Source organism: Martes martes (genome assembly GCF_963455335.1).
Source record: "Martes martes genome assembly, chromosome: 2".
In the NCBI taxonomy this organism is placed as follows: Eukaryota; Metazoa; Chordata; class Mammalia; order Carnivora; family Mustelidae; genus Martes; species Martes martes.
In genome coordinates, this window is record NC_137889.1 from 154,794,278 (window position 1) to 154,816,815 (window position 22,538).

The following is a 22,538-nucleotide window of genomic DNA, read 5'->3' on the forward strand; positions in this document are numbered from 1 at the left end:
CACTCTGAGGTTAATGGGATACTCAACTGGAAACCATACGTCGTGAGTAATAAAATAGCAGCATGGCAGTATTGGCTCTTTTGTTAAAAGCTGATGCAGTATTTCAGCACCATTAGATTACATTCTAGCTTTTAAAAATCTTTAGAACAAAGTAAGAAGCAAGGGCATGGCACGCTGATTTTAAAAAGCACACTCTTGAAAGTTGTCTTCATTTTTTAGGACTAGAAGGATTAAATGAAGATCTATAAGGAGTTGTTAGGATAAGCATGTTTGACAATGATTTTCATTTTACCTCCTTTTATTTTTTTTTTTTTCCTAGAGACTACTCCAGAGAGTCTAAAATTATCATTAGGGATTATAATGTAGGATTGTTTTAAATTGAAGATCACTAGGGTTTATTTAAGTCTGAAAAAACTTTCTTAGATCATGATATTTAACAATTTTCCTACCTAAATTACAGCTAGTGAGATATAAGTAAGGTATCTACATAACTAAGGTATATCTGTCTATATTCCCATGTTTGCATATGGGGGACTTTTCCCTCTCTGTCTCTGTCTCTCCATCTGTTTTTTTCTCTGTCTGTCTTTCCATCATTATCATACATGCACATACATTTAGAAAAAATATATATTATATATACTGTATGTTATTTAATATTCATTTAGATCAGTCAACATAGATATACACATGTAGAAAGAAAGTAGTGATGGGAAAATACATCTCCTGTCATTTTTGAAAACAGGTTTATCCCAAGTTCAAAACAAATCAAGAGTTGCTTCCATAGTGTTTACAAATTCTGTGACAAATATCCAAAGAATATCATGTATTGTAAAGCAGTTGTGGGTATATGGAGATAAAATTAGGGGAAGAATGCTATATCCAATGTAGAAAGTTGAACCAAAACAAACAAGTTTTGAAGTGTGGTATCTGAAAGGGTTCAAGATGGTCTAAAGCAGTAGCTACTCCCTGATGGCCGTAACCCAATAGTTGGGCCCCTGTTATATTAAGGAATATTAATCCAAGTAGGGAAGCATCATGAAGAAAGGACCAAAAGAGTATATACTAAATATAGTAATCGCCAGCAAAGGTAATTATTATATTGATTTTTAAACTGCCTTAGAAAGCCAATTGTATCTATCAACTGAGGGGTAGATAAGCAAAAAGTGGTATATCTATACACTGTAGTATTATATGACAATAAGAAAATGACGTTCAGGTTCATGCTACAACATGGGAAGGGAAAAGGGAATGATTGCTTATGCATAAAGGGTTTTGAGGCACCTGGATGGCTCAGCCAGTAGAGCAAGCAACTCTTGGTCTTGGGTGTCAGTTCAAGTCCCATGTTGGTTGTAGAGATTACTTAAAAATAAAATCTTTCAAACAAATGTCTCTTTTAGAGTAATAAAAATGTTCTAAATTTTAGATTGTGATGATTATTGCACAAATCCATAAATAATCTAAAAAACACTGAATGAGTAGACCTTTTGATACGTAATTTATTTTTCAATTGAATCTGCTACAGTGTGTTGCAAAATTTTTCCTTTTGGGGAGGATCATAATTTGTTGAGATTTGATATTTGCCAATTTTACTTATAAATTCTTGATTTGTAGGTGTTTTTTCAACTGATGCTTGTCTTCCATTGACATTTTTTTATTATTATTATCAAGAATCACTTTTCAGTTGATAATTGTAAATTTTAAAAGGAAGTCCTGATGGTTGACTATCTTTATAGATCCCAAGATTTTATAAAGTCAGAATCGAGTATACACATCCACGCTGACTTTTTGTTGACAAACGTACATTTAAGAACAGCCAGAGGGAGAGAAAGCAACAAAATTTGCTGGTCTTTTGAATTTTTTTTAAATTTATTTATTTATGAGAAAGTGGAGGGAAGGGCAGAGTGAGAGAATCTCAAACCAACTCCTAGCTGAGCTTGAGACTTACACAGGGCTCAGTTTGGGGCTCAGCACAGGGTTTGATCTCATAACCCATGAGATCATGACCTTACCCGAAACGAAGCATCAGACACTCAAGTGACTGTGCCATCCAGGTGCCCCCAAACTTGCTGTTCTGAAGGAGTTAGATACTGAGCTCTAGTTGTTCTTGCACAGATTTCTGAAGCCTTTATTTCATTTTGTTTCATTCCTTGCTCATCTTTTTCTTACTGTGAATAAGATTAGCTGAAAACTTCACAGCCATCTTTTTTTTTTTTTTTTTTTTTTTTTGCTTTACAGTCATCTTATTTGAAGGTCCTGGAATCCCAACACCATCTCTTTCTTTCTTTCTAATTATTTATTAAATGCAGCAAAATTCTTCCTGTACCATTCACTCCCACTGATGTCACCCTCAATATGCCTGTGTATATTGTCTTTGCATGCTGGTCTTTTCATTAGAAAGAACTTAACCATTTCTTCTTGCCAAATTGTCTCCATCACATTTCCTGAGACCCAGCTCAACGTCCTCCTCTTTGAAAAGCATTTCCTGATTTATACACCAACTCACTCTTGTTAAACCTCATCACTTAATTTTCACATGCATGTCATTATTATTTGTGTATGCATCCCTGGTCTTTCTTACTATATTTGCAGTCATTTTTATGGGAAAATGGAAGAACATTTTTGACGCATCTCAGCAAAGGAAGAGTATAAATCCTGAAGCAAAGGCATGGAGTTATGTTCAGGAAATGATTACGTCTTAGTTGGCACCCCTGTTTTATTGACTAAAGTATGAAACTCACACATACACCAGCACCCAGTATTGGAGAATTAAAGGATTTTTAGGCTCCTCAGTTGAGACTAAGGATGAAGCCTTTCAATGACCGTTTTCCATTTAAAATACGTGCTACTTATATTAACACAGTCATTCTAACTTTGCTATTACCTTTATCTTCTTGATCTCAGTAAAGATACTTGGATCACCAAAAACAATATATTTTACCATACAATATTTTACCATATCATTGGGAGCCAAAGAATGAGTAGTACATTGTGATCTTAATTTAACCGCAGTAGAAGATGATATTTTCATAAAATATATCCTAAGACATCAGGTACCTGTTAAATAAGTAGTTTGCTTGAGAACTTAAATGTCAACAAGTAAAATACTAGTTTTACTTTGTTTTGTATGTTTTTATTTATGCTACTAACCAGAGCCTGACACTATATTAGGCACTGGGTATACAAAGATGAATTATTCAGTATCTGTTCTCCAAGAACTTTCAACTCTCCTGGGATGTGTCAACGAGTAAGGTCATAATTATAATCCAGAACATCAGTTAAGTATAACATGTTACACAAGCACACACACACAAAAAAGAGTCTACTTCAGTATTAGGATATTTCAGAGAACATTTTTAGAAGAGAGAATATTTAAATTCTGCCTCAGAGGGTTGAGTATATTAACACAGTGAACGACAATGTGTAAATATTCCAGAGAGAGGGAAATACATGTACAAAGGCTTGATAGGAAAAAATATATATATTAGATTGTGTCTGCATATATATTCCATGAATCCACACCTAAACATAAGAAATGCCATAACAAAAGTCTTTTGTTGTTGTTTGTTTGTTTATTTATTTATTTGCATTTTACTGTAATCTACCATCCCAGCAGTCCCAGCACTGACAAAATGGAGTATTTCCTCCTCTGCTATTTTGGGACTTTGTATATTTTCCTACTGATATTTTTGTCAGTTCAGTGGTGTGATGATTACCTTACCTGCCTGCTTCTTTTTTTTTTTTTAAAGATTTTATTTATTTATTTGACAGACAGAGGTCACAAATAGGCAGAGAAGCAGGCAGAGAGAGAGGAGGAAGCAGGCTCCCCGCTGAGCAGAGAGCCTGATGTGGAGCTCAATCCCAGGACCCTGGTGATCATGACCCGAGTCGAAGGCAGAGGCTTCAACCCAATGAGCCACCCAGGGGCCCCTACCTGCCTGCTTCTTGAGAGAAGTCGTGTCTTATTATCTTTTATTTCTGAGGACTGGCCATGTGCTCAGCACACTCTGCTTTTAACAATTCCTGAAGTGACCTGAATTGAGCTAATTGGACTACAGGAAAGAAACCTGTGAGCACCATTGTGGCCAAAGGACTTCATACCTTCACATAGACTACCACAGATTGTTCAATCCTCACAATAACCCCTGACACAGTAATGCTTGGTGGTTTTTCCAGAGTTAGGAAAAATAAAGCATGATTTAAAAGCTCTCAGTAACTTGAATAAGACCACATGGTCAGGTCACATTGTTTTAGGGAGTGGTGCTAAGGATTTTTATCCAAACCTGATTCCAGGTCAGTCCCAGTAAGCCACCCTCCAGCAGGCCGTGTTAGGCATCTGGAAGTGTTTTCAGGCCATTGTGGTTTTACCTGTGTGCTTCAATGTGGCAAAAAACATAGGTTTTCTTAAAACATGGGTTACTAGCTCAATGGTCCTTCTCATAAAAGATACAAGGGAGGTTTTTGTTGTTCTTGCTGCTGTATACTTTTAGAACCTGCCATTAGCTGATGGATCTACCCCATTAGGTATACCCTCCTTGAATGCACTTAGTAGGAGTGTTCAGAAGTAAGCCAAATGGTGGCTTAAATGCCACTTGGAAAGAGCAATGTTAATATGGAACAGTATTATGGATACTATTTTTGAAGAGAAGAAATAGAAAAGGTAAAAATTACTTATAGGGGCACCTGGGTGGCTCAGTTGGTTAAGCAACTGCCTTTGGCTCAGGTCATGATCCTGAAGTCCCAGGGTCAAGTCCCGCAAAGGGCTCCCTGCTCAGCATGGAGTCTACTTCTCCCTCTGACCCTATCCCCTCTCATGCTCTCTCACTCACTCTCTCTCTCTCTCAAGTAAATAAATAAAATCTTTAAAAAAAAATTACTTTTATCTTGAATTCGTTATCTTTCAAGACTAGTATCCTGGGGGGCACCTGGGTGGCTCCGTGGGTTAAAGCCTCTGCCTTCTGCTCAGGGCTTGTTCCCAGGGTCCTGGGATCGAGCCCCGCATCGGGCTTTCTGCTCAGTGGGGAGCCTGCTTCCCCCTCTCTCTCTGCCTACTTGTGATCTCTGTCTGTCAAATAACTAAATAAAAATCTTTAAATTTATATTTTTTTAAAAAAGGATTAGTATCCTGGTTGTGAGATTTTCATTACATATATTTTACAACAACTGAAAAAATGGCCTCTCTTATCCAACTTTATTCTTTGTTAAAGAACTATATATATATTTTTTGTTTTAATGGTGCTTCTCCTTTTTTTAATTTTTCTGTTGGCATTCCCGGTTGGTTGCACATAAATGAACAACATGTTTAAAAACCAAGCAAAAGCTGGAAGATATTATATATCAGAGATGGTCCAGTGGGCTACTAACATGAGGTTCAAAGACAATGGGACTAACAGATACCTAGGAGACTTGTTAAAAACAGAGGTTATTGGGCATCTTCCCTAGAGAGTCTGTCTAGTATTTCTAGAATGGAGCTCAGAGGTCTGGTTTTTAACAACCTCTTCAGAGGGTTCTTGTGGGTGATCCTCAAACCACACTGAAGCCACAGCTCCAGGGTAATGGACCCATAATGCCAGAGAGACAGACTTCTGCAGAAACCTCCTCTGTATGAGGCAAGAGAGTAGTGGTGAAGCATATGAGTTTTGGAGAACAACAGAGCCAAGTTCAAATAATTCCAGTAGCGTACTGGCTGTATGACTACAGGCGAATTGTGGAAACCCTTATTCCCTATCTCCAAATGAGAAGTGAAGAGTATATCCTGATGTGATTACAGAAAATAAATAAATAAATAAATAAATAAATAAATAAATAAACCAAAGTGTATTGTCTGGCAGTTAGTAACTGCTCAATAACTGTAAGCTTTGAGTATTAACCTATTTCATCAATTCTGAAGAGACAGTCTTCACACTTAAATTTCTATGGAGATTTACAATTGCCAGTAAGTTGTGTAAAAACCTTCTATTGACACTTTTTATTAAGAGCAAGAAAGCACTGTTATCAAATATATTAGAGATCAGAAGAAAAGTAGATCTCTGTTATTAGCATTATGTCCAATAAAACTTTGGTTACTGAGTACTAGAAGTTATTGCAGCTTCTTGGTAACAGAACAATTTTTAGTGGAGGGACAACTAAAAAAGACTATTCTTGCATCTTGGCAAACAATGATAAACAAATCTATTTTATGGGGTCATATTAAGACCTGGAGAGGAAAGGGCATATGTAGAAAAGACATCCCTGCTTATTAAGAAGCAGCAGTCAGGTTGGTGGTTAAACATACCCTAGGGACCCTGGGGTGGCACAGTCTGTTAAGTGTCCGACTCTTGGTTTCCGTTCAGGTCATGATCTCAAGGTCGTGAGATTGAACCCGGCATTCAGCTCTGTGCTCAGTGCAGAGTCGGCTTGATATTCTCTTTCCCTCTCCCTCTGCCCCTCCCGCCCATGCTCCTGTGTGTGCTCTCTCTCTCTCTGAAATAAATTAATTTTTTAAAAAATACCATAAAAGAAAAACAGAGCACCAAAAAGCAGTGATTATATCAGATTTTATGCTATCAGTGAATACTTTTGAAGGCATGAGTGAGAGAGCAGAAGGGAGGGTGGGAGAACTGGGCTGACTTTCCCACTTGCAAATAGTGAAATCTTGAGTACACTAAGCATTACTTCTTGGGGACAATAATGTGCAAATCTCAAATTTGTCGATGCATAGCATCAGAGAAGAGATTCAAATATGCATTGCATGGTTCACTCACCATGGCACAAGGACTCATTAGTGTGTATTCCTTTCTCTGATCCCTTTATTGGGCTCTCGTCTCATATGTCCATTGTTTTGTGGAACACTGAAGTGAATTCACTCCTCTTGCGCTGCCGTATTACCAGTATATCTAAAAGTATATCTAGTATATACCAGTATATCTACTGGTATATACTTGTATATACCAGTATATCTAAAAGTCCTCTCAGAAGTCCAGTTTTATTTCCTCATTTCCTCTCATTGAGTCTGTAGTATTAGATTTTGCTGCCCCCACAGGCTTGTTCATAGGTAGCTCTCTTTCTTATCAGTATCCATCCAGCAAGTTGCCATGTTTTGTTAAGTTTTTTCTTCAGAACTTCTTTTTCCGTCCCTACCTCCTTTACACAAACCGTTGCTTACTGAATGCCTGTCATATGCCAGGAATTCTGTAGAAACAAAATGAATGAAAATCCCTGCCTTCATTTATCAGATTGTCTAGCAAAAGACAGTTGTCTAAGAAAAAAAATTCAACTGAAACTTTTGAATTTTATAATAAAGCTGTGTGCAAGTCACCTAAAGAGCACAGAAGAGGGAATGACTGACTCACTGATAATAAATAGTTATATTTTATAGTTATGCAATAATTAAATGACGTTTTAATTATTTAAATGGTAATTTGTATTAATAACAGTATTGTCATTTGGACCAGACAGATTGGCTTTAAGAGATATTTATACTCATTTTACAGAGGAGCAAATGGAGAAAGAAGCTAAGTGCCTTGCACACAGTATCACATAGCTAATAGGTTTCAGAGATCTTGGCACTAGGCTCAGTTGGGAAATTGGAGAAAATCTATGTTGAAAGAGGTGCCATTTGCTTTGGGTCTCGAACGATTCTTAACTCTCCATCTGTTGGTGATAGGAACTAGGTGCTTAAGACCAAAAAAAAAAAAAAAAAAAAGATTATGCAAAAGCTGAGAGGTTTGGAAAAATGATGAATTGAGGGGAAATCTCATTCATGTCCAGTACAGTGATGAATGTCCTAGCAGTGGCTGTGGCAGTGCAGAACAGCAGACGGGGACTTGACTGAAGACACTATTGAAGTCATTTGGGGAATGGGTTGGATGTAGTAGAAGAGAGAGGATTTAAAATGGAAAACTCCAAGGTTTCCTGGCTGATGACCATGAGAGCCACTTCTCAGGCCTGGATCTGAGGGTCCTGAATCTTCCCAATTGTGCAAATACCAAGAATGTAGAACCTTTTCCATTGGAACTACTTATGTTCACCTTCATTCATATCTTTGTTATCAAGATTAACTTCAGAATCAGACAGACTTCCTGCTCTTTTCACTTCCTTGTGATCTTGGAAAGTTGAATGAACCATATTTCAAATTCAAGATGTTCAATATTTTCAGTATTCAGCTTAGCACTTGTAATAACCTATTTGGAGAGTTGTGTTTTCACCAGTTTTATTGAGATATAACTGATATACAGCATTATACTAAGATTTACAAGATGGTGATTTGATGTATGTATTTATTGCAAAATGACTGATGCAATAAGTTTAGTTAATACCCATCACATCACACAGCATAAAAAAAAAAAAACTTTTCTTGGGATGAGAAATTTTAAGATCTACTCTCCTAGCAACTTTCAAACATACAATATAGTATCATTAACTATAGTCGTTATATACCCAGAATTTATTAATCAAAACCTGGAAGTTTGGACCTTTTGACCATATTCACCCACTTTCCCCATTCCCACCTCTCATCTGTCTACCACCAGTCTGCTCTCTGTACGTATGAGTTCTGGGGGTTTTTAGATTCCACATATAAGTGAGATCATACAACAATACAGTATTTGTCTTTCTCTGACTTATTTCACTTAGCATAATGCCCTCAGAGTTAACCACATTGTCATATGGCAGAATTCCCTTCTTTTTTATGGCTGAATAATATTCCATCGTAGCTTTTCAATTGTGTTCCTTTCTCTATCCTCATTTTCTTTATCCATTTACTCATCAAAGAAATTTAGATTGTTTTCATGTCTTGGCTATTGTAAATAATCCTGCAATAATCTTGGGAGTGGAGATACTGCTTTGAGATAGTGATTTCCTTTCCTTTGGATAATACCCACAATGGAATTGCTGGATCATACAGTGATTTTATTTTTAATTTGGGGAAGATCCTCCACACTGTTTACCACAGCGGCCACACCAATTTATATTGCCACCAACAGTGCACAAAGATTCTCTTTTCTTTACATCCTCATCAAAACGTTATCTCTTATCTCTTGGATGGCAGCCATCCAAGGGGGATATCTCATTGTGGGTTTTATATTTGCATTTGATGTGTACACTTATGTTGAGGATTTTTTCATGTACTTGTTGGCCATTTGTATGTTTTCATTAGGAAAAAAAAAAAGTCTATTCAATATAGATGTAAAAAGAATGTTAGCAAACCGAATCCAACAGTATACTTAAAAAATCATACACCATGATCAAGTGGAATTTATTCCTGGGATGTGAGAGTAGTTTAATATTCACAAAACAGTCCATGTGATATGTTACATCACTAAGATACCTTTTAATGAGATTTTTTTCTTTTTTCTTTTTGCTGTTGTGTTGAATGTGTCATTCATATATTTTGGATGTAAACCCCTTATCAGGGGTTATGATTTACAAATATTTCCTTCCATTCTATAGATTGCCTTGCATTTTTTTTTTGATGGTTTCCTTTGCTGTGCAGAAGTTCTTCAGTTTGAAATAGTCCCACTTATTCATCTTTGCCTTTCTTTGCCTTTTCTTTCAGTGTCGAATTGAAAAAATATCACTGCTAGAACAGATGTCAAGAGCTTACCTCCTATATTTTCTACTTGGGGTTTTATGGCTTCAGGTCTTATGTTCATCTTTAATCCCTTTTTAATTGATATTTGGATATGGTCTAATATAGGGGTTTGGCTTCATTCTTTTGTGTGTGGCTGTCCAGTTTACAAAACCATTCATTAAAGAGGCCATCCTTCTCTTTTGCATAATCTTGGCTCCCTTGTTGTAGATTAATTGGACATATGTGTATAGGTTTATTTCTGGAGTCTTCTGTTACATCAGTATATGTGTCTGTTTTTATACCACTGCCATATTGTTCCGATTACTGTAGGTTTGGAATATCATTTGAATTCAGGGAGTGTGATACCTCCAGTTTTGTCCTTATTTTCAAGATTGCTTTAGCTATTCAGAGTCTTTTGGGGTTCACTACAAATTTTAGGATGGTTTGTTCTGTTTCTTGAAAAATGGCATTAGAATTTTGGTAAGGATTACATTGACTCTGTAGATTCCTTTGGGTTTAAAGACATTTTGACAATTTTTTTAAAAGACATTTTAACAATATTAATTCTTCCAATTTATGAGCACAGAATATATTTCCACTTACCTGGGTTCACAATACCACAAAACTAAACTAGTCTCCTTGTCTTCAATCCCATTTCTCCAGTTTCTGCCCTTGTCTTCCCCACCTTTTACACTTTTGTATTTTGTTATTTCCTTAATCAGAAAATTTGAGTGGTTGCAAGCTTTCCCCAAGATGAAAATAACCTTAACTTTCACTGAGGACCTGATATCTGGACCTGAGTCAAACTCAAAAGTTTGTTACTTAATATTCACCAAAAAGAACTTTCTAGTTAACTGGAGACCCACTGTCTCTCTCCACCAACACTGTGCAATACCAGTTCTCTGCCCATTGTCCCTGCCTACTCCAACATTCAATTTCCAGATTAATCTTCCTAAAAATCAACTCCAATCAAGCCATTTTCCTACTCTGAAACACATTTTTACACTCTACTGCCTAGTGATATAATTACAAACTCTTCCCTTGGCAGCTCCATCCTGCTAACTCAGTAGTTCTGACTCATTTTTCTCATTCCACACAGTTCGCAGAACAGTACACTCCCATCAGTAATGTCTCACATCACCTGCAATTCTCTTCAAGGAGCAAAGTAGTACACTCAGGGGCACATAACAAGCTCTGAGTAAAACAGCTGTAACATGTATATAACCAACAGCTCTGTGGTTCTTACTGTATGCAGGTACTTTTTGAGCATTGTTTATGAGCATTTTAAAAGTATGAATTCGGGTTGTGTAGGTGGCTCAGTCGGTTAAGCCTCTGCCTTCGGCTCAGGTCATGATTCCAGGGTCCTGGGATGGAGCCCTGCGTTGAGCAACCTGCTCAGCCTGGAGCTTGCTTCTCCATCTGCCACTCCTCCCACTTATGACCTCTCTCTGATAAAGAAATACTATCTTTTTAAAATTTTTTTTAAAAGTATGAACTCATTGAATTCACCTTATAGTCCTATGCAGTAACATTATCATTATTCCATATGCCGATGAAGAAACTGAGGCTCAGAAGGGTAAGCAGTTCTTCCAAGGGCATGTGGTTAATAAATGGCAGATAGTCCATCTCAAATAGTCTAGGTCTGCAATCTATGCTCTTAAATCCTTTGACATGCTGGCTTTCTCCCTGGATTCCAGCCAACCGCTGTCTGCCATGCCTTCTCCAATACTGAAGGCTGAGAATTACTGAGCTCTGTCATTTTCACCAAGGTTCCAAAAAAAAAAAAAAAAAATCCTATTCTGTTTTGAAAGTGGCCTGAATCCATCTAACGTCCAGTGACTTACTTTTTTGATCTTCTAAACCACCTTTCTCAGTTACTGCACATCTCTTACTAACCATATACTATCTTTGTTGTCACCAAATTATGTGATATATATATCACATCTTTCTAACTGGATCGAAAAACTTCCAAAACCAAACTCATTATGGACACTGCAAATGGCTCTTCTGATTCCCTGGTTTTATTAACACGACCTTTAATCTAAGTTCAAAGTACTTTTGTCTCCTTTCTCTCCCTTGACAAATCCATATCCACATACAATCCACTTCTGAGTTTTGGTTTTTCATGAATCCCTGAGACCACTCTTAATCTTCTCCACCTTTTCTATCTATAGAGTGGGAGATGGTGCAGCTGTTAACTGGCCTATGGTAAGCAAGTGATACATTGTTGGTTGTTACATTGCTTACTGTTCTCACCACCCTTTCCCCAGCTATCATGGAGGTCTTGTGTCTGATCTTCCAGACTCAAGTTTTTGACGTCACATATTCATCCTAAATCCCATTGCCAGTTTAACTTATCTAAGGTACAGCCCTTGCCCTGCTCCTACCTACCACCCTTCCCTCCTTGCCATCATGTGCTGAAATAAGAATGCACTTCTCAAGTAGTACCAAAAAATCTACTCATCATACCTTTGACTTCTCCTCTGACCTCCCCCCCAATACTCCACTGTGGGTGTTGTACCTTCTTTTTTTTTTTTAAGATTTTATTTATTTATTGGGTGTTGTACCTTCTAAGCAAATGAGACTAAAGGCTACTTTCATGAAAAGTTCTGTTTTTCCCACTCCGTATTTCACTTTTGCCATTTATTTCAATAGAAGTGTTGTCCTCTGCTCACGCACCTTACATCTGGACACATTCACAGTACCTTTTTTCTTAGGGTGCTGTCTTGCTTTTGTAGACTCACGATAATTTAAGTCTCTCAATCAGCCTTCTATTTGGCTACTTGCTTATCTTCTTTACTGGATTTGAAAATTCCTGAAGCCAGGAAATGGGCCTTACCCCAGCCCAGTAATCGTGCAACATCAGTCAATACCTTGCATGTAGTAGATCTTAAATGAATGTATGTTGGATTGAAATAACTGGTAACCTCCCCCTGATTATATATAGAAAATATGAGTCATTGTTCTAACAGTCCAATCTATCATATAGCAAAGGACATAAACCAGAGGCTAGGATAAGTTATGGAAAAGCCTTTTAAGTTCTGGGGCACAGGAAGGACATATTGAGATTGATTAAGGCGCCCCTTGTATCATCTTTAGAATTCCTCAAATCCCGACTCAGTATTTATTTGTATTTCTTTTCTTATATATTTACTTAAACAATTTGTCTCATTGTTTAGCAATAATACCTTACCTTTCTGAAGCTTAATTTCCTTTCCTATAAAACCAGAATAATGTTATCCACTTGGAAGAGGGGTTATGGGGATTAAAGGAAATACAGATCATATTTGATAACATATTACTTCTAAAAAATTATTGCATACCATAGGTGCTAAAAGTGTGTTGTTTCTTTCTCCTTTCATGATGAACATGGTCCACTTAACTGAAGGGGCCTGTGATCCTGAACTGAAATTGCCTGCCCTGGTGGACAGGACACAAAGGCAGAGACCCTATAAACTAGTCTGGGAAGCAGTCTAGTTGTGGGGCAGCCACACATAAACCATTGACCTAGGGGAGCAAAAAGGCTCTGAGATTGACAGTTAACAGTTTCTCATTCTTTCATAAAAATAAAAGATTGGTAAGTGTTAGCAGTATAAAACCCTTCCACATCCCAGAATTCTGCCTATGGGACTCAGAAGCTTCTACTAAAATCTGTTTTAGAAGGAATGGTCATCTGACTGTACGTTTCACTTTCCTCAGTGATATTGCTGTGAACCACCTCATATCCCTCTGACTTTCCTCCCACTCACCATCCCCCCTTTGAAAACAGGACCCTAGGAAAAACTGTGCCTGGAGACTGAGCCGAGCTGAGACTGTAGGTAGCAAATGAAATGGCCCCAGCCGGCTGGATGGGAAGACTGCAGGGCCTGGAAAGCAGGCAAGATCTGAAGAAAACAACTGCCATTGTTATTCACCTAGAGCCTCCAAGGCAGTTTTCATCTTAGGAGAAATAGAGAAACACAAGTAATGAGAAAACATTGAATTGACAGAGACACAGCAGTCAGACCACCACTGTTGGTTTTCATGGAGCATTGAAGATTCAGATTTGCCTGGGTTCAGTGTTTTTTTTTTTTTCCTCTTTGTTTCTTATTACATTCTGATTTTTCTTTTTTCCAGTGTTTTTCTCTACTTTCTTCCTGCTTGGTAGCCTTCTTGCAACACTTTTCCAGCATCAAGGCTGTTAAATATACACTGTTAAACATTCTTAACCTGATGTAATTAAGGGAAGGAAGTCAGTCTGAATCAATGACAAACTGGAGAAATAAGCAATTTTTAAGGAAATGGAGTTTTATTACTCTTAGGGATATACTGAAACTACTGAAAGCAGGAACGGAGCTACAGCACTTAGGAAATGGACGATTGTTTTAACTCCTACATAAGCACATATTGTAAATTTACTGTTTGAAATAAAGTATGTGTGTTTGCTTTTTTTTTCCCCCCCTAAAGACCTTTACTCCTTAAATATACGAACGGTTATTTCTTTGCAAATTGCTTGGCGAACATTTTTTATTTAGACAGTGCAGGTATTGAAATATGAATGCAAATCTCAGTTGTTTAAAACTTGGTGCTAATGAGGTCAGGACCACACTCTAAATCTCTCTATCTGCCAATTATCTCTATTGCGTGGCCACAACTATGTGAACGGCAAGCTCTGGTCATAAGAAGCGTTGGGGGAGAGGATGTGGATGAATCCATCCCCTACGCCTCCGCATAATTGGAAAGTGGCTCTGTTTTCATCATCTATGTACCGTGGTTAGTAGTTTCATCTTTCCTAATGAGCATCAGCTATCTTAGAATTTTAAAGATAATTTTAGCACCATCATTCTGACTGTAATAATTTATTTGGTATTTCAACTTTCTGCGGTGTGGTAGTGTGACTTAAAATTAGATGAGCATTTTTCTGTTTTCAGTTACATTTCCTGCATGTATATTTATATCCTACTTGTTAAGGCTAATACTATGTGAGCTCATTGAATTGCATCTGAACTCTGAGGGAAAAATAACGATCCATTTCATGAGATGAGTGATTTTTACAAACTTCTCATTCCAACTGAAAGAGTGCTTTTTTCCCCCCTTGATTAAAATGTATTTCTCAATTAAATTAAAATGCAAATATAGACAGTCTGTGTTTATGGTTTTAATAGAATTATTTAAAGAAGGTTTTAAATCAACCTGCTGTTAATATTTCATGCAAGACCGGTTAGTTTTATTGTTGGCCTGGTACGGCCATGTTCCATTTTCAAGATGACTTAAAGCGCTGTGAAAACTTAATCATGCTGCCCAGGTTTTATCAGTTTTTGGCCGCTCCTCTCTAGGATGTTTAAATGGACTTCTTTCCTATATACTTTGTAAGTTATGCCAGTGATGTTGGAGAAATATCAAGTACTAAAACTTTAGAACCCCTTGAAATTGAGTCAGGAACAATTTACTCTTTTTTTTTTTTTTTTTTTGGTTTGGGTTTTGTTTTTGTTTTTTTGGTTTTTAAAGAAATAGTTTATAACACAGAATTGAATCAACTCAAATTTAAGAGAATCATATTTCATAATTTATTATGAAATTAAAGATTTGGAAAAGTACTTCAAGAAGCCATTTAGTTCAACCTTTTAAGCTACATTATAAATACAAGTTTTTTGTATTAGAAATTGCATCTAATGATATGAATTTAATTATGATCCTGGTAGGTTTTTTTTTTTTCAGCTTTCTAAAGAGGTGTTTTAGTATTTGTCAAACACTTTGATAAAATAATTTTTAAATGATATTTTATAACTTGACCTTTTTCTTTTTTGTCATTTTTAGTGATCTCAGTGAAAACCAAATTCAGGCAATTCCAAGGAAGGCTTTCCGTGGGGCAGTTGACATTAAAAATCTGTAAGTAGTCTTTTCTAATGTATACTGTCATTTTATAGTTACCTATTTTTAATGTTAGATTTATATTAAATAATGTGTCAAAAGAAAAGTCAAAGGCCTATTTGTCTTTATGCTTGGTTAGGAGGGCTTGTAACAATAAGTCTTAAATTGTTTTTACAAGCTATTTGGAGAAATTCTCATGTAAAAGATGTCTTGCATCTGAAGCTGTTATCAAATTCATTCTTCAAACTTTGTGATTAATCTTATGAAATCTCAAGAAACGACTTGATTAAAAGGTATTTACAACGCATTTTCTCCACTTTTACTGTCAGCGTACATCAATAACTCCCTTTTCTGTTGTTATCCGTGTTTATTGGAAATGCAGAATATAAACTAATTTTTTCTAGAAAGAGTAGATAATATTTTCTTGTTACAGATGTCTGGAGCCTGGAGCTGTGGCTAGCTTTCTTTCTTTCTTTCCTTCTTTTTTTTTTTTTTTTTTTTTTTACCACTTTGAAATCACTGTTTTCATTATATGCCAAAAGTGTGAGAGTGAGAGAAAATTATGTCCTTCCCTTTGTGTGACTATTTTTCTTACATATTTTCTCCTTATATCTTTATGGAAGAATATGTGTATAGCTCTCTTTCAAAAGAAAAAAAAAACCATCAAGTAAAGGGAACCGTGTTTCTGAATTTTCCCTTTATATATCTAGTGTCTTGTGTAGAGTGTTTTGTTTTTTTTTTTCGCAAGTGCCTATTTCTTTGAAGATACATATTGGATTTAAGATTTCAGTGAAAATCCTAATTTTGTCAATATGTATCTTTATAAATTCTAAAATACTGCACAAGCCTTTGAAAATTATTGTTTTTGATTGACTGCAAATGCTAGGACATAAAGTGTTGTCCTTAGCTTTCACATTAGTTTGGAATGTAGGGGGAAAAAGCCTCTCCCGGCTGAGATTAACTACCAGGAATTCAATATTTCTTAGCTAGTGATAAACAGCGCAGGCACTTTTCAAGAATTAACTTATATTCGGCATTCTCCATGGTGGGATACAACATTATTTTTCCAGTAGGAAGAGTGAGACAGATGTTTTCTGTCATCAAAGAGGATGACTGCTTATAAAGCTACAAGTTTCGGCCTCTGCATCTTCTCCTCAATGTAAATGATTTTTGTGTTAAATCTGTACTTTCTCAATGTACAGGTGAAGACAGAAAAATATAGACTTCTAGATTTAAATGTGTAGAGCCAATAAAGTTCTGGCCCTAGGTTTTCATGAATATTTGCATGTTACGGGGATTTTATTTGCTTTCTTATTTTATCTTCTCTTGCTAGGTTTTGAGGAGGTCTTCTGGTAGATTCTGAGATGTAAGGTGTTAAAACTACCTTTGTATACTATGTCTTGTCAGAACTATATGAAGATCCCAGCACAACACCTACTGAAGTTGCCTGTATGTCACTTAAAAGGATAGTCATGGCTATAGTTGACCATTCTCTGGGAATGCCACTTGCAATCTTGCAATAGTATTATATCCAAATCCTTAAAACAGGTGGCTTTTAATCTTTTTAGTAAAGATATTCAGGGAATCCAAGTTTATAAGTAACCCGTCTTCCATATTTAAGGATACATTTGGGAATGAGATACCAGTCGTGATGGGATTCCTTCATATATCCTCTTCACTTATCCTTAAAGACTATGATTTTAGAAGTTTAGAGATAAAAAGAAAAGTAAGATCCTAGCCAGTTTACTATGAAGAATGCAATATTGGTTTGCCAGAATCTTGAAAATCTTTTTCTTCCCCTATATGCATCATTTTCCCTTCAAATTTAAAGTGAATATGTATACAGAGAGATGGGTTTAGGACTGGAGTCTTAGAATCTCATTATGTATTGGATTTGTAGACATGACAAATCAGTAAACTCCGTTGAGTATTAGTTTCACTTCTTTAAAATGAAAATGAAAATTGCTTGGGTTTGATATAGTTATTAGGGAGAGAAAATATGTGAAAGACCTTTTGGTAAAATGCTATGAAATGGAGTGTATTATTTCATTCTGTAAGTATTCACTAATCAACCACTAGAAGTCAGCCCCTCAAAAGATGTAATAAAGATTTAGGAAAGTAGAACATGAAATAGTTTGCAATATTGGGCATGGTTAGGATAGATCCGTGTCTAGTACAAGTCAGTTGGACATGGGGCTAATAAGTGGAAAAAGAAAATATAGCAGAAAGTACTAAATATACATCAGACCCTGATTTATAAACAAGATATTACATGCTATAAGTTCTGAGGAAAGAAAAAAATAAAAATCATGGCTTGAGGTCATCAGGGAAACATAGGAAAGAGTTCCTGAAAGAAAATCTAAAGGAGTCTTCAAGGATCTTGATTCATGTTATGTGTTGGTGAGTCACAGCAGAGAAGGGTAGATCGAAGAAGTTAGAATCTATTAAAGAATCAATGCAAAGTTAGAATCAATTTCCACTGTTCTCACTGCCTTACACGTAACAATGTCAAAGACCTTTAGAGCAGCATTGAAATACCACAATGCATTTTAGGTTTATTTAATTAACTAGGATCATAGCTATAATTCTATAGAATTTTACAGTTAAAATGCATGTTTCTATAACTGAAACATTGTTCAAACTACATTGTTCCAAGAAAAAAAAAATGATTTCATGGGGCTTTGTATGAAGATTACTTTTACCATTAAAAGTTAAGAAGATGCCTGCTAAAATATGTTAGAATTGAGGGTAAATTTTAATTCATATTATTATTAAAAGTAACCATCAATCATCAAGTAACAACTCAGTAAAAGTCCATAAATATTAATATTAACATTATTCAGTGTGGGAAGGAGAGGTATAGTATACTCTGTTCTACTTACCATTCCACTGTTGCAATTACAGTTTAGATAATCCTGCACGGTGGATGGCTACTGTTCCAACTCATTCAGAGAATAAAAGAGAAAAAAGTCTAGACAGAAGAAATATGTTCTTTAGCTGCATTACGACGATATGACGATATTTTGTATAGAGCTGTCTAAATGCTCAGTCTGATGCACTGTAACAGGTTTATTGGATTTACCACATTCAAGCCTTATTCATAGCAAATTCCAGTTATCAGAAGATTTTCACTAGAAGCACTTACTCTAATCTTGTGGATTGGCTAAGTATGCCCAAGGCAGTATCTTGACAATAAGAAACTGATGCTGTGAATATTTTGCAAATTAGCAGATCTTATTCCTCTTCCTCCAGGCAAGACACACTAAAACTATTCTAGGCAGATGAACATTTATCTTGCTCTTAAACATCTCCAGGGAGGAATTCCCATAACTTTTTTGCTTATTGCTATTAATTTCTTAACTGGAAGAAAACTCTGTATATTTTATTTTGTTACCTAATTTTCTCCAGCCACAACTTAAACCACTTTCTTTTTCCTGACATTTTAGATTGTAATATCTGAGAATAACAAGATCATGTTAAAATACCAACTAAATTATAGTGTTCATAATAGTCACTGGCAGCACTTTTCCATAGTATTTACATGTTTTTAAATTCCCCACTCAAGTATGAATTAAAGTAGCAAAACCATATTATTACCAAATGAAGCCTCACAAAAATAAGCTTTCTATATGTGTTTAATTTATTGAAACACTGATGAGGTAAAGCCTTGGTGCCTCCTGATCAGATTTCGAATTAAGACATATTATATTATTTAAACTACTTTGTTTACAAGTATCTATGAGGTATTTCCATTTAATTGAATAATTTAGAAGAATATTTAAATTAAGCCTTGCTTTATTGCTGAGACTCATGAGCTTATTCTCTAAGCATGCATCTTAACAGATTAAAGATTTTCCAAGTCTCTTGTTTTTATGATGGAACATTCCTAGTTATAATTATCCCCAGATTTAAGCAAGAAAACTGTACAGATATATGAGCTTAAAATTGCAATAGATTGCTAGTTGCTCTTCATATCACGAGAGTAAACTTTAACATATTTTTAGTTTCTTTAGTGAGCACAACATAAACACTTAAAATAGTTAAATTACAACATGCACCATTTTGGATATACTTGTAAGGTAAATCAAACCTGCTTTTTTCTTGTTTCATTTTGCAGTACACCCTCAAAATGTACTCTGTGTTCCAGTCAAACTGTAATGTTTATTGTCTTTATAAATAAAGACATGTCTTTTCCATTTGCTTGCATTAACCCGAATTCCCTTAACCCTATATGAGTTGTACCCACCTTTTGCAGGAAAACCACCTCTCAGTAAAAAACAGGTTAGGGAAAATATTTGTATTTATCTTTAAAAAAATATTTAAATTCAATTTAGTTAACATATAGTGTGTTGTCAGTTTCAGGGTAGAATTTAGTGATTGATCAGTTGCATATTACACCCAGTGCTCATTACATCAAGTGCCCTCCTTAATGCCCATCACCCAATTACCCCATCCCCCACCCACCAGCCCTCCAGCAACACTGTTTGTTTCCTAGAGTTAAGAGTCTCCTTTGGTTTGCCACCCTGTCTGTTTTCATCTTATTTTATTTTTCCTTTTTTAACATGCATTAATTTATAGACAAGAGTCAGGTTGTAAGATGATTTAAATTTTGTTTTCTTTGAGCAAGTCATCATATTATTTGGAAACAAATATGTATGGCTATGACTTTTTAGGAAACAAATCACTCAATTTGGGTTGCAGTGATTATTGGCAATAAGATTTGGCAAACGGGGAAGACAGAGTTAATCTATATGTTGTCATATAGCTATTTATATTATTTAGAAATTTCATTTTTTCTGGAACTCTGTCTTCAATTTATTTTATTGATGGAGCCATTAAAACCCATAGAAGGAAAATCCGCCATCCTAAACTAGAGACACAGAAAGACTTCTGTATTTTACTTTATTTTTTACATTTCCCTGGTTTTAAATACTAGGGAAATTAGTATCCCACAAGATACTGCATACCAGTAAGGGAACAAGTGTTGCTCACATATTATAAAATCAATATGTAACAATTAGAAGAGTGTATTGTGTATTTTACCATGCAAATGAAAGACTTCTTTTAGCTTTGTCTTATGAATTGTTGTAGTTGCAAATTATCTGCTATAATCAGCTAGTTTTCATGTTCAGTTCATTATATTTCTTACCAGACTTACATACTTAGTGTATTATCATAAAAATAAAATTCACTGATATCAAATTTAAATTATATCTTTTAGTCCTTCCAGCTCTTTCTTAGAGTGTTTTCAGTAAACCTGAGGCTGAAGAGACTTTGAAGAGGAGGCTGGTTTCTCACTGAAGGGGCCTGCTATCTTTCGTGTTAGATTAAATGCCACAGGTCTTAAGTGAGATATAGTACCTTTTGAACAAACCTGTAGAGATGGCTCCTCATTTGGGTAGTTAGTAAGAAACTTAAGTTTCATTTCAGTGAACACAGCTCCTCTTAAACATCCAGAATCTTGTCTGTAGACATCGGGATAAGCCATAATTGTCTGGGTGCTCTGGAGACGCTAGCTGTACCATGGGAACTGTCCATGGTCCTGTAACGTGCCTGGTTTGCAGTCACTCGGAAGGCATCCTGAATTGTGATAATCCCCACAACTAAAATCAAGTTTGCTAACAACAATGTCTCCAACTTTTCATTTTGCTCTGTCTGCAGGGTGTCTTAGCATTTTTCTTCAATGACATTATTCTGTTATGTGAAAATGAATTTATACAACATATTATCATAAACACTTTCCAAAACAAAATAAAACAAACAAAACACAAGACTATCTGAGTGACTGGGAATCCAGTTCACATATGTATAAAATAAGACTTGGTGTGATCTTTCCATGGCTGCTATGTTTTCCTTGAGATAGAACATATCCTTAGTTTTCTTGCTTCCCCAACCCTGAACAGGCACACTTTGCTACCTCTGATCTATTACAGTAGTGTACTGATTGAATTTTGATCTCCAGTCTATATTCTCATTTGTTAAGTTTAACATTGCAGGCAAATTTGTTTTTATAAAGCACTGTTTTTGTTTTGTTTTTTTCTTTTTTAATCCTGTCACTCCCTGGCTCAAAAATCATTCAACTTATTAAAAACAACAACACTTCGTTTTGGCCCTATGGCAAAGCTTTGGGGGTATAGCAGAATATTGTCATAGTTTTATAGGTTCTGAGGAATGCAGAATCTTTCCTGAGAGAACAGCGGCTTTTATTGAATAGCATGCTTTCTTTAGATATTTTGACTCGTCCGAGCATTCTGACATCCACCCAAGCTTCCAGCCCCCTCTCCCAGTGAATCTGCACACAAGCTCTTTGCTCAAGCCGTAATGGCCTCTCTCTTACAAACATTCATTGTGAACATTGTAGAACCTTGCTCATAGCTGTTCTTGATTGGGTCTTTTCCCTCCACAGGGAATACCCAGTTTTATTTTCTGTCTTTCTGGATTCTACCTGTTTTGTTTTGTTTTGTTTTGTTTAGGTTCAGGATTTTTCTTTACTCACACAAGACTACTTCAGCCTGGGGTGATCTATTCCTTCTCTGACATTCTATAGCACTCTTTGTATGCTGACTTTGTCTTTGAAGTTTGGCCATCAGAGATTGAGCTGAACCTTTCGTTTGCAGAATGAACAGTTCCTGAATCTCTTTCCCTGAATACTTACTATTGAGTGGGGACCTCAGCAATACACAGATTTAAATTTGAATCAAGATTTCACTGCTTATTTACTTTGAGTAAGTTATTAAGAGGAAGAGCTTCACATCCTCTTCTATAAAATCAGAATGATGAGAACGTTTAGCTTTTCAAGTTATTGTAAGGAAAAATGAGGTAATATCTACAGACCCTGCTATTTGCTATGCATTCAGTAAATGTAAGCAATTGTTATTGTCAGTTTCAGTTTCTACCACCTTTGATTAGTTTACAAGAGCTACTAGAAAGTGAAGGGCTGCTTGGTGGTGGTTCCTCCATTTTCTGGTACCATGTCTCTTAGAACTTACCTTTCCCTTTCCCCATAATTTTATACCATAGATAATTTCAAGAAAAACTGAGATTCTTTATTCCTAAGCAAAAAACCCTACAACATTTTTCTTGAAAGATTTCAAAAGGACCAAATTCTCAAATATATTTTTTTAGCATTCCTCAGGGGATA

At 35.9% G+C, this 22,538-nt stretch overlaps 1 protein-coding gene across 3 annotated transcripts in view; it reads left to right on the forward strand.

The window, feature by feature from the left end:
* SLIT2 (slit guidance ligand 2) overlaps positions 1 to 22,538 on the forward strand; it is a 348,225-nt gene that overhangs the window by 190,944 nt on the left and 134,743 nt on the right. For all 3 annotated transcript variants that reach the window (XM_080796224.1, XM_080796225.1, XM_080796226.1), the window contains exon 5: positions 15,344 to 15,415. In XM_080796224.1, coding sequence (XP_080652350.1) covers positions 15,344 to 15,415 — 72 coding nt within the window. The remainder of the gene's footprint in view (positions 1 to 15,343; positions 15,416 to 22,538) is intronic.